At 40.0% G+C, this 13224-nt stretch overlaps 1 protein-coding gene across 6 annotated transcripts in view; it reads right to left on the reverse strand.

Moving 5' to 3' along the window:
- Window positions 1–13224, reverse strand: part of BTBD9 (BTB domain containing 9) — a 287268-nt gene that overhangs the window by 89010 nt on the left and 185034 nt on the right. For all 6 annotated transcript variants that reach the window (XM_065590545.1, XM_065590548.1, XM_065590546.1 and 3 more), the window contains one exon: window positions 1285–1392. In XM_065590545.1, the coding sequence (XP_065446617.1) occupies window positions 1285–1392 (108 nt within the window). The remainder of the gene's footprint in view (window positions 1–1284; window positions 1393–13224) is intronic.

Raw genomic sequence — 13224 nt, forward strand, 5'->3', positions numbered from 1 at the left:
TGGAGTGGGAGGGCCTGGGTCTGGATCCCCCTACCACACCACTTTAAGATTTGTTGCCCAGATGTGGGTGGAAACCAGGAGGGTTCAGATTAGAGTCAGGAAACAGGCACCTCTACTATCCTGAAAGAGATGCAAGGGGCTGGAGGGCCAATGGCACTACCTGCTAGGCTGTGTGGCCCTCCAAGCGACACAGGGGCTTGAGACCTGTGTCTGAGAAGCTATGACAGAACAATCAAGGGCCAATAACATTGAATGACTATTCCCTACTGGGTTTTCTATGGGTAGGACCCTTGAATTTGAATGACTCTCAGCCCAGAAGCTGATGGGGGACATGGAGCCTGAAACTTTCCTAGGAAGAAGCACATGGGCAAACGGAGGATACAGGCTGTTTTAAAGGGGTGTTTTTCTAAGCCAGAGGCCAGACCACCATGACAGGCAAGATCACTGGGCTAAGGAGAGCAGAAAGAGTTGCCAAGCCTAAGGATGCAGACCAAGCCTCAGACTTATAGGAGGGTGTAAGGTTAGGCTAGGGGAGTGTGCTCAGGATTTTGTTGTTTTTCAAAGATCTGTAACTCTCTAGCACGTACTTTATTAAGAAGCAAGTGGTTAAGAAATTCTTTTGCTAGGCCTTTGTTCCTTGCTTTCCTGTACCTGAAGAGCTAACTCAGAAATCAGAACTCCCACAGCCTGAAGGACTGCGGGGAAAGCATCTAATCAAGTGGGAGCTTGGGAGTATTGTCAGACATAGGGTCTGTATGTGGGAGTGTGCTGGGGAGACCCAGAGCTAGAACAGTGATCAGTCACTACCCTGATAAAGGGCTCTTAGAAACATAAGGGCCCAGAATTTGGGACCCATTACAACAGACTGGTGTCCATCCAGAAAGGTAGCCTGGGCCAGGTTGTGACACCATGCTTGTCAGGTTTTGGGTAGACTTAGCTGTAGACTGTAGACTACTGCAACCTTAACTGTAACTAAACATTGTTTTTGTTTGCTAATAAATATTACATTGGCAAACCAGTGTGGAAAAATGTGGAACTGGCTTGATCAGCAACATCCTCAAAAGTTGGTTTTGGTTTGAAAGGATGGCTCTTCAGCTACACTTGAAGTCTCCACTCCCCAAAATCACATTTGTAGGGGTCTAGTCTCAGTTATTTGCAAGTTACAATGGTATAATTCCAAACAGTGTTAGTGAGAGGTAACCATGTAAATCTCACACAGATCAATGGGAGAATAGTTTTCTTAGTTTCTCCCTTGGGCAAATAAATGGAAAAAATTAAACTCACTTGCAGGAAACTTTTGTTCGATCAGCCACCATGGTCCATTGCTGCTGATTAGTGGAAACCTCAATGTAGTAACTATAGCTCCGATCATCGCAGTCCCAGAGAAGTAACCTGGACAGGGATAAATAGAATACAGAAGTGATCAGTAAAATTACCACTAAACCAAGCTGCTCATTATTTTTTTTCATTTTTTTCTATCTTCTCTTTAATCCTTATTTAGCTAAATTGTTTGTTCTACGATGTGCCTCTAATGCTCAGTGTTCCCTGTTGATACCCTTTTCCTTTCACACATTATTTTGGGTGTTCTTCCAAGTCCCAACTATTTACACTACTTTATGTTAACAAAAATCCAACAAAAATCTATAATATATTCCCTATAGTCATTCTACAACATTCATCCAGTTTATTTTTAATTTATTTACAAATCTATATATACTCTATTTCAATTGCCAAGTGAAACTGCCAGTGTATCACTGACTTGAAGATCTGTTTGGATAATGTGGCTGTGTACAGAAAGCACAGCTCAAGGGCCAGAAGAAAAATAAAGCAGACCCTGATTTTGTGGAATACTGTCCTCTTGCACATATTGTCTTATTGTGGAAAACACACAAGGATTACTCACTAACAGAGAACTCAAGGCCTGCATATGAAATGGGAATTCCTCATCTCTATGCTTCATAAAATGAGGAGCCTTGGATCAAATTGGCAAAAAAAGAAAAAGTAAAACTGGCCTATTCAGGTCAGGTCAGCTCTTAAGAAGGATCCTTTCTTCTACTCATGCTACCCAATGAGTGTGCTGTCCTTCAGGAAACACATTAAATGCATTGTTAAGGAGCTCCCTTCGCCTTATCTTGGTGTCCTGGACACTGCAGGAAAACAAGGCACCAGGAATATGGTTTAACTAAGCTCCAACTCTATCAAGTGAGACACATCTGGGAACTATCCAGCAATAGCTTGTCCAGTGCAGGTCATCCTTCCATTGTAACCTGTGCCACCTGGAGGGAGGTGGCTTTCAGCCCCTACTCCTCTGTTCCATCTGCTGTAGGGCTGTTGTCAGCTTCCGTTAACCTGTCTCAGCACCATTTCTGGGACTCCACTGCCCTTCCCTCCCAATATGAGGTTTAAAGGAGTGGGAAAAGAGTCATCTCCTCACTGTACCAAACATTAGAAGCCCCATCCTCATTTCCCACCTTCTTTATGAGATATGGCTTCCCCTATTTCTCTTCTAGTTCTGTTTTTTTAGGTAACTGAACCCCTACTCAACACTTACCTGCACTGGGCACCTATGAAAAAAAAATGAATTTTACAATCTAACCTACCCACAAAGTCCCTGGGGTGCTGACAGGAAGATGAAACCACACCCATCTCAACCCAATCTGGCAGTGAGATAAATTCTTTCCCAGCACTAAAAAGGCAACTAGCATGATGTCCACAACAAGGTCCACAAGCACAGTCCTACCATAATGCTGGGGAGGGGGGGGGGCGGGAGAGGTGTGTGGAGTAGGACCCCACCACACACACACTGCAAAATGGTACCCTCAGACAGGAGGAAAGGTTTATAGACTTTCCCTGTGGGTGCATGGGAGTCAGTAGGCTTATACTGAACCCTTGTCCAACCAATGAACCACAGAGCTCCACCTCCTTCCCTCTTCAAGCCCAGAGGAGCAGAGGGTGTGTGTGCAATCCTTGAAGGGGTCAAGGGTTTTCCTTCCCCTAATAGTCCAGACAAAATTTTCCCAGTTCTGAGGCTGAGTCTATGCTACAGGGACTAGAACACCATAGCTATGGTGCTGTAGCAATGTCAACATAACTCTGTAGTGTAGATGCAGGTACAGTGATGGAAAGGGTTTTTCCATTGCTGTAGGAACACTACCTCCCCAAAAAAAGGAACTGAGATTGATGAAAGCATTCTTTCATTGACCTACCTGCATCTGCACTGGGGGTTAGATCAGCATAGCTATGGCCCTTGGAGTGTGCTTTTTTCCCCCCACACCTCAAGTACTGTAACTATGTCAACCTAAATTTTAAGTGTAGATCAGGCCAGAGGCTTGGGGGTGGTGGAATTCTTTAGAAGCATTTTTAAAAATTGATTATTAGATGTGATTTTGTTTATATCTTACATAAATGCCTGGGCTGGCTACATACCATTAATTAACAGGGGTTCGGTTTACAACTAATTGCTTTCTTTGCTGTTATTTTGATACAAACTCAATAGCAAATATGTTTTCAAAACTCTTATCTTTGCTGTTTGAATTAGGAGTGACTGTAGACAAACTCAACAAACTGCACTTCCCCTTCTTCAAAATAATTGCTCTCTCATCAGTCTGTGAACCAAGTTTTTAAATTGTAACATTCTAATTGGAAAGCCTGCATTATGCATGTTATGTCAAACTATGTTGTGCTGAATGTGTTTTTTTTTTTCCTAATCTTCTATTCATTTCCTTAAGGGATTTATTTTCTATCAGATTAAGAGTTACAAAGATCGAAGTCATTTGCTCATTCACTGAACTGGGTGCCCTTCAAAAGTTTATAGAAAATGCCTGCTCCATATTGTTTATGCAACATGCCCGAATTTGTGCAATACACTCGTGTAAATATTTCAGCCTTTGTGATAATTTGGCCAGCAGATTCTTGTCAGCAAATGTTGCTAACACTAAGGCTTGATGCACAGTAGGAATTTATGTCGGTATAACTATGTGGAAAATCCATACTCCTGAACAACACAGTTATACTGACCTAATCCCTGGTGTAGACAGTGCTATGTTGATGAGACCGCTTCTCCTGTTAACATAGCTACTGCCTCTCTGGGAGGTGAGGTACCTATACCGAAGGGAGAAGCTCTCCTGTTGGCACAGTTAGTGTCTTCACTAAGCACTATAGTGTCACAGCTGCACTGGTGTAAGTGCAGACAAGCCGTAACTGTAACGAACACTTGGTATATTTTGATTGCACCTGCTGATTGCTATGGAATCCAATGGGATCTGTTCGCACTACAATAATCAGAACACAACTAACCCCGATCAAAATAGCTAGAACTACATTGACTATCTAAATCACTATAAGTAGAGCTATACATACAAGTAAAAAGAAAACTGTGGAATCTAGTTAGCACAATTAACAAAAGGGGCTAGTCAGGGTTCTTTCCTCAACTATGCACAGCAAACCCTTTTCAAACTACAGTGGGTAGGGATTGTTGCCTATCACTGAAAATATCAAGAAACATCCAAGTTGAGCCAGTTAGATTCTAAAAGAAAATAAACTTGGTCACATTTAAATACTTTTCCAGTAGCAAACTATCAAGCTTGTGTGTCTTTAAGGATCTCTTACCAGAGTGCTTAAGTCTCATATAATTTCACTTCTCCCCAGTGAGGCAATCTTTCTTGCTTTCAGCTGCTACCTCTGCTGTGACAAATATTGTTCAAAAATTATTCCACTCTTCAGAGTTAACAACGCTGCTGGTAGAGAGGTGAAAATGACCTAGATGGGAGCTGAACATGCAGCCCTTTTCCTTATGGGAAAATGCTGTCCATAGCTGAACCTGACTTGCTTTAGGAATTAATTTACTAGGAATATATGGATCTAATCCCATACCCAAGAATGGTGCTAAGGCCTTGTACTTCCATGATCCTGTGCAAATCAGAACCTGGTAAAACTTTAGATTTAGCATTGTATTTCCTATTTCTGAATCTCAAAAAATTTGGGCTCAGGTAGGCTGGACAAACAGATTTTATAAAGAGACTTCAGAATCTCTCAACTCAATCTCAGGCAGTTAATATTATTAATAAATAATAATTTAAGAGGCTAAAATAAAAGGCTTCCAAAAGAAGCCTTTTAGCTCTCATTAGTGCTGTCTATCTGCAAATTAAAAATTCAAAGCTGATTCTGTCAAATTCCCAGAGGCATCTTTTCAGGACTTGGTCAGAAGAAAGATTCAGCTATTAGAAATTCTGCTTCCTCAGATCCTCACCCATCCTACTTTTCTACAGCTGTTAAGGTCATTTGCCTGCTCAAGGCAAGACAGACTGTAGCAGACTTTCTTGTTAAAAGTCTGACAATGTAAGGGTAGAATCCTAGATGTGACAAGTACTTATAAACAACAGATACTGAATCTATTTAACAATTTCTAATCGTAGGCTAAATCTTCTGAAGGATTATAAAGAGGGGAAAAGGCAAAAACATATGTAAATTGTTTTCTTTTAAAAAGGCTGTAAAAAATTAGTTAATTATGTTTTTCAATTGAATTCTTTCATTATTGGGCCAATGGAGTTTCCTTGTGCCAGGTCTTCAAAGCTATGATCAGGAGTTTAAAATTCCAATATTTCCAATAGCACACTGGTAATTACAATTATTCTAACCGCTAAATGCTCTAATTAAAACACAAGTGATGTGTATTCAGTGCAAACGACTAAATGGACAGATCTCTTTTTTTGTGAGGAGATGAGTTGCTCTCATCTCAGCAGTGCTTGGCCCAGGTTAAACGGCTCAAAAGAGGATCTGGCTTTGGGTTATCATTAACAAACAGTGTATTAATTTAAGCCACTCCCAAAGAGACTTAACATGATTGATAAAAATAGACACTTCCTCCTTTGGGATTTGTGAAAGATGCAAAATAAGAGTTTGGCCTTTGCTGCCACACTTTTTTTTTTTAAGAACAAAGAGAGAAAAGAAATATACACCCTGTTTGGAATTTATTCTGCAAGAGCTGCCTTTTCAGAGAAAAAAAGCAAAAGCCTGCCAGACACTTGCATGAATATTCACCAGTGCACACTGGGCACAAGGGCCACTTTTCATGCCACATGTACTAATCCTTCAAACGTATGCCAGGCAAGCTACTACGGTAAACTTCTGTAGAGAAGCTGTGCTTTGCTGTGATGAATATGGGATGGCTGAAAGGAGAATGTCTAACTACAGAAGGCAGAGTTGCGTACACCACAGGACTACATCAGTCATGGGCAAAGCTGCTGATGCTACTGGGGCTTCCCATATTAGAATAAAATGTTACATTAGCTTTCATTAGTAAATCTTGCCCTGTGGGCTGAGAGAGAAATGCTGAGTGAATTGAAGGTCCTTGAAGCTCATTCCCTGCAATATCAGGGGCATTAAACACTTGTTTCTCTTATATCAACATTTCCAGAAGCCCACGGCTTCCCCGATTATTTACTTAACCAGGTAGTGTTTATTTAGATTACAAATTTGATAACACACTGCACCTTATAAAGTGCATTTAAAATGCAGGTAAATATTTCCATGTTAGAGGTGGGGGAACTGAGGCACACACATATTAAGTGATTTGTCCTAGTCCATACAACAAAACCAGGTCAAAGCCTGTCCTAGAATCCAAGTGTCCTCTTTCCTAGCCTCAGGCATAGAGTAACCGTGTTGCCTATCACATTCAGTATCCCTGATATTCTCATACAGGTATATGCAACATTCACTATTGGGTGTCTTAGGGCTTGGCTACACTTGCGAGTTACAGCGCAATAAAGGAGTCCCGAGCGCACTACCCGTCCACACTGGCAAGGCACGTAGAGCGCTCTGACTCCGCGGCTACAGCGCTGCTGGTACTCCACCTCGGGGAGTGTAATAACATTTGCTGCGCCCCCGCTTAGTGCCGCGGCGCCAGTGTGAACAGGGTGTTGCATTACTGTGCTCTGATCGGCCTCCGGAAATGTCCCATAATCCCCTTAAGTCAAGTGGCCACTCTTGTCTTTGTTTTGAATCGCAGCATGACTATGGATATGCCCTCTGAAAGCTCTGTTTCTGCTTATCTGCCCCAAGACAAAGCAACCATTAGTGTGTAATGCTGTGAGTGAGAGAGAGAGGCATGGGGGGAGGAGGAGGTCTGCTGCTGTCTGAACTTACAAGACAGCATGCTGACATGCTCTCAGCCTCACAAAAAACCCCTCTCTCTACTCCCACATACACACAACACACTCCCTGTCACACTCCACCCCTCCCCCCATTTGAAAAGCACATTGCAGTCACTTGCATGCTGGGATAGCTGCCCATAATGCACCGCTCCCAATGCCGCTGCAAGTGCCGCAAATGTGGCCATGCCAGTGCGCTTGAAGCTGTCAGTGCGGACAGACTGCAGCACTTTCCCTACTGCGCTCTATGAAGGCTGGTTTAACTCAGAGTGCTCTATATCTGCAAGTGTAGCCATGCCCTCAGCAAATGGCATCGGGCAGCTATATCTTGTCCTCTAGCTCAAGAAATATATATTGTAAATATAGGTATGCTGGAAGGTGTTAATGGCTGCCACCAAACAGGTTTTTGATCTACAGACAATCACAGACCTGGTTAAAGCTGATAGATATGCTAAGCACCCTTCTGTCAGGATCCATAAAAAGAGCAATTAAGGCCATTTATGTAGTGACATAGCTGGAAACAGTAGAAGCTGCCACTCAAGGCAATGGGTCCTATGTTATGGCCTGATCAGAAGCTAACCCTACTAAAGGGTTCCATGATTGCAACTGTAGAGACTAGGGGATTATTTGGCAAGATATGTGTGAGAGAAGTAAAAAGACAGGAGAAAAAATACCAGCACACAGTGAGAGAAGCAGTTGTGAGCTTTGAGAGGGAGCAGAGACAAATATCTCCTTGGGCATGGAACTTGCTGGAAAGGCAGGCTTTGGAATTTCTGAGAAGGGAGGCTACCTGCTGTTTAGTATCAGAGGGGTAGCCGTGTTAGTCTGAATCTGTAAAAAGCAACAGAGGGTCCTGTGGCACCTTTAAGACTAACAGAAGTATTGGGAGCATAAGCTTTCGTGGGTAAGAACCTCACTTCTTCAGATGCAAGTACTACTTTTACCTGCTGTTTGTTTTACTGTGTTCAGGAAAACAAGATTTGGGTACACTCTTAGTAAATAAACAGGATTCCACCAAAGAAATAACCGACTTGTATCATCAATTTCTCCTCCTAATGGAACAAACGTGCAAGGCCCCAAATATTGGCTAACCATTCAGGCCAAAAGAGGCAACAATACTTTTTTTCAAAACAGCTAAAAGTGTCATATGCTACCTCTGTGATTATTTGTACTGCCTTTATGCCAGTATTACATTGCTGCTGCTCAGATTAAAAAACTTGGCATGTTTAGTCTTGAGAAGAGATGACTGGTGGGAGACCAGATAACAGTCTTCAAATATGTTAAGGGCTGTTATAAAGGGGATGGTGATTAATTGCTCTCCGTGTCCACCAAGGGTAGGACAAGTAATGGACTTAAGCTGCAGCAACCGAGATTTAGGTTAAATATTAGAAAAAGTTTTCTAACTATAAAGATAGTTAAGCACTGGACTAGGCTTCCAAGGGAGGTTTTTAGGAACTGGTTAGACAAAACTGTCAGTGATGTTCTAGATATACTTGGTTCTACCTCAGTGCAGGGGGCTGGATTAGGTAACCTTTCAAGATCCTGAGCAGCCCCATAATTCTATGGTTCTATATTCTCAATCTGTCAGCTTTCTGGGGAAGGATTTTTGTTTCCTGAACAAAGTACAGTAAATAACTGTGTACACACAGAGAGCTGAGAAAATACTTAATAATTATGCACCTTACAAGAACATATCCCCTTCTTGAATACATTAAAGGCAGTTCATGACACACAGATACCAGACTGTAATATGTCCATACAGTATGTGCAGTTTGCTAGAAAACCAGCTGTGGGTCAGAAAATATTCAAACACAAGGTAACAACACTCTTAAAGAAAGATTTAATGGGCAAGCTTTAATAAACAGAATATTTTTATGGAAAGACACTTAAATTACCTACAGTTTCTGTAATCTCCCTTTCTGTTAATGCATTTATTTGTGTTTGAATAGGTTTTCTTGCAGCTAACCAGGTCCCTTTGCTGGATCCTGCAGAGAAGCCATAATCCTGCACACTTATTTTGTGCTTATATCATCACTTATTTAGAGTTATGACTTCACTGCAGGATCAGGAAAGCATAGAAGATTAGCAGTAAGGGAAGAAAATGATAATTAGCAAAAATTGCATGGGATAATTGGAAATATAATAGGTGTTTGGGATGATGAAGTACAGAGAAAACATTAACAAATTAATACAAGAACCTTTAATGTTAGAAGGTACTTTGAAGATGAAAAGCACCATATATGTGCCTATTACTATTATTAAAGAGGGACAAATAGTTAATATATGTTTACAGAGGTATAAAATAAGCCTATTTATTTTAACATGAAAAAGAAATTAAGATGCAGGCAAATACCATATACACTGTTACAAATTATGTACTTGTGGGTTGTCTCTTCTTTCCCTTTGGGAGACCTGTAGAAAAAATCTATAGCCAAATATAGAACTATAATATCATTAAAACCTCCAGTTCAAGGATTGCTAGAAGAGAGTTACAGCTACTCAGCTGATTTTGATACTGCAGCGCTTTCATTACTAAAAACAATTTTAGCCGCTAAATAGAAAGGCACTTGTATTGTGTTTGCCATGTTAAATATACAATTTACCACATTTCGGCTCCTCATGGGATAACTTTTTTTTGTTATTGATAAGGATCAACCAGAGAGGAAAATGTGAAAGATATTTTCAGTCCAAGTAGAAAACAGCATATGAGAAACTGGCTAAAGGGATGTTTTATGTTCTGCATCAGCTATCTGCTTCAAGTATATTATTATCTGCCACATGTGTGAGGCTTAACTTTTTATTAGATAAACTTCATAAATGATAGATTTTGGATAGGAAATACAAAATTAAAAGATACAAATAAACTCATTTTCTTCTTTAAAAAAAATTCAAAATGTTTACAGGTCTTTTGTTGCAATGGCTGATTACTATGAAAATATTTCTAAGCTTGTAATATTCGTTAGAATTTCTTGCTAAATATTTATATCTGGGAGTCAAGTGCTTCTCAGTTTATAAACAATCATTTGAAGGAGACAAATAAATTAAATCTGCAGTAAATCACAAGCACAAAACAGGTTCCTAAAGGTTTAACCTTCTGCATTTCCAATGCATATGAGTTTCAACAGCCCTTCTGTTTTCACAGACACACAATTTAGTTGCCATGGTAATACTTTCTAACCCTGAAATATGACTTTAATGGAGTTCCTTCCAGTTTCTGTAGACTACAAGCATCTACTACCCGCCCTTTTTAAAGAATCGCTGTTCTTGATCTCATTTACCATGTAATCTGAATATAGTAATGATTATGAAACTCAAAACATGTTTTCATTGCTAATCAATAGTTTAGGGCCCAACCCACTGGTCTAGTAACAAACTCGGCTTCTCAAGGGAGGAGCAATTCACTCTATATTGACTCTCTATAGCCTAGCTAAGAGAAGTGCTGCTGGACTTTGGAAGGATTCTCCTCTCCCAGCTGGAAAAATGGGATCACTCAAAGTGCCTTGAGGGAGGTAGCTAAAGAAGAATAGACAAAGATTGTGGAGGATCCTCCATCTTTCTCAAAAAAAAAAAAAAAAAAAAAATATATATATATGCAGGTTTATATGAAGGGGAAACATAACTGACTGAATTTTTGTACTAAATTCAGCTTAACTCAATTCTGGTTTCTCATTCTGGGACTCCTGATAATAGTAGCACCTTTGACCTTTCAGGATTCACACTATGGGAAGCTACTGGACAGCAATAGCAGCTAAACAATATGAAAACGGACCGCAATAGTGTAATGTTGATGTAGCAGAATGGTGACAAAAGAAGGCCCTCCACAGTCTATATTTATAGTCATACTATTCAGGGACAAGACGCCTTCACTCGTGACCAAGGCAGTGTTTTGCTTCTTCAGCATTTGAGACTGAACATTTGTCTGTGGTTGCCTTGCACTACTTTGGGAGAGAGTAATTTTTTTCACACTTGTTTTAAAAAGTCTGATGTTAGGTTAAATGCTGGACATGCATCAAGAGGTTAAGAGGTTTATGAACTGTGAAATAAATGCTGCTGTCCAGGGTGACTGAATGGACATTGGATGCTGCTGTTAGGGCTGGTGAATTTTCCTGCAGTAGCAAATGCAATTACATAAGCTAAACCCATACATATCTGGTTTTAGTTTGGGCTATGAGGAGGCAGTTTGGTTTCTCTTGTCTTTTAAAAGGGGTGGGGAGATGGGAGGGGATATAGGTGGTGTAGCACTACTTCTTTAACTCTACACTACTCGAGGATTTGCCTCTCTCAGAGGAATTCCTGGATGCCCCTTTAGAGTAGCTTTCCATCTGGTTTATTCTGTTGCAGCACCAAAAAGCTGGCAGAGTCCGAGTTGAGAAACTGACCCCATGTTTTCACAGTTCACTCTCATTACAACTGACTATTAATTTTATAATATGGAATAATATAGTTTATATTTTAATTTATGCTATTACACAAACCCAATTATATAACCATCACTTTCTGGTCCCAAAAGCTACCATTCATTTAAAACTGTTTAATAATGAGGATTATTAAAATTAGTTCTGCTGGAAGACAATAGAGGGTGGCACAGAGCTTAATTACAGAAAATAGTCAATTTCTTGCACTAAACTGAAAATACTGAAAAGGATATAATAATTAGACAACTGAAAGATGATAGGCAAAGGAACTATAAACCGAGAAATTATATAAATTAGTGATTAGTCCCCTAATCTTTTAGATTGTCAGGCCTCTGCAGATATTTTATTCTTAAATTTTAATGTTTTTAAATTGGTAAGAAAATGATGTAATTACTTCTCAATCACCAACTTCAAGACATTCTGAGTACTGTATTTTTTCCTTTTTCTGTGTAAGCTGTAATAGTTGGTTGAGGATATAAAAGTTCAAACTGAAGAGTGTGAACTGTTCACTGCACAAAGGTACTGACTTTAATATCATTGCTCATTGAATGTTCACCAGCAGCATCTCTGGACTCAAATTCAGTGTAATTTCTATAGCAGTATTATCGTAATTGCTAATGTTATGGTTAAGAATCTGTCAGGGTGTCTAACCTCTACACAGATAACTTCAGTTTTATAACTGCCATAATACTTTGTTACAAGTTGAAGCTATAAAACACAAATTTATCAGGAGAACAATAAATATTTCCTGAAATTTATAAGGTGCAGGAGTACTAAACTAAGTGGTTCACCAATTCTGCACTCATCCAAAAATAGCTCACTTCTAGAAAATGCAAATGTACAGACAGTTAGTGTATAATGTGAATAAGAGGAGGACAGGACACGAGAGAAAATCCTGAAGTCTCAGACCTTTACCTTGTGCCTGTATTGATATTTTCCTTCAGGTTGGATCAATGTCTCAAATTTGGTTTTAATTAAAAAAAGACAGAAAAAAAGAATCAATTGTCGCAAGGAGTTTGAATTTCACTGGCTAATCAGCCAGGTACCTGTCTTAATAGGGAGAGGGCACAGATCTAGTTTCTAGCAATACATGTCTGCCTTTGTAGATCAGCTATTGCTAACCTCTGAGGGTGCCAAAATTTCCAGCTTCATCCACAAGCATTGAAAATTCAGAAACCTCTCTTCTTTTTCATCATGTCACATAAGATACAAATGCAGTTCCTGACAACATACAAGAACATTACCTTATTTTCTTAGGGCTTGTCTATATATTGAATTATTCCAAATAGCTATTCTGGGATAGCTCCATGTGCATACACTCTTATTCCAGAATAAGAGAGCCTTGTTCTAGTTCAGCATAATCCACTTTGAAAGTGGAATAAGAAACAGGAATAAGACACTCTTATTCCAAAATAATGGAGTTATTCAGGAATAACTATTGCACTTTAAATTCCCACTCTATTTTAATCCAAATTAACTTTCACATGTAGACAATCCCTTATGCTAGGTCTACACTACCCGCCTGAATCGGCGGGTAGAAATCGACGCTCTTACTCCACCAGCGGAGGTGGGAGTAAGCGCCGTCGACAGGAAGCCGCAGAGGTCGATTTTGCCGCCGTCCCTACAGCGGGGTAAGTCGGCTGCGATACGTCAAATTCAGC

The sequence above is a fragment of the Chrysemys picta genome, chromosome 3, assembly GCF_011386835.1.
Source record: "Chrysemys picta bellii isolate R12L10 chromosome 3, ASM1138683v2, whole genome shotgun sequence".
Lineage (NCBI taxonomy): Eukaryota > Metazoa > Chordata > Testudines > Emydidae > Chrysemys > Chrysemys picta.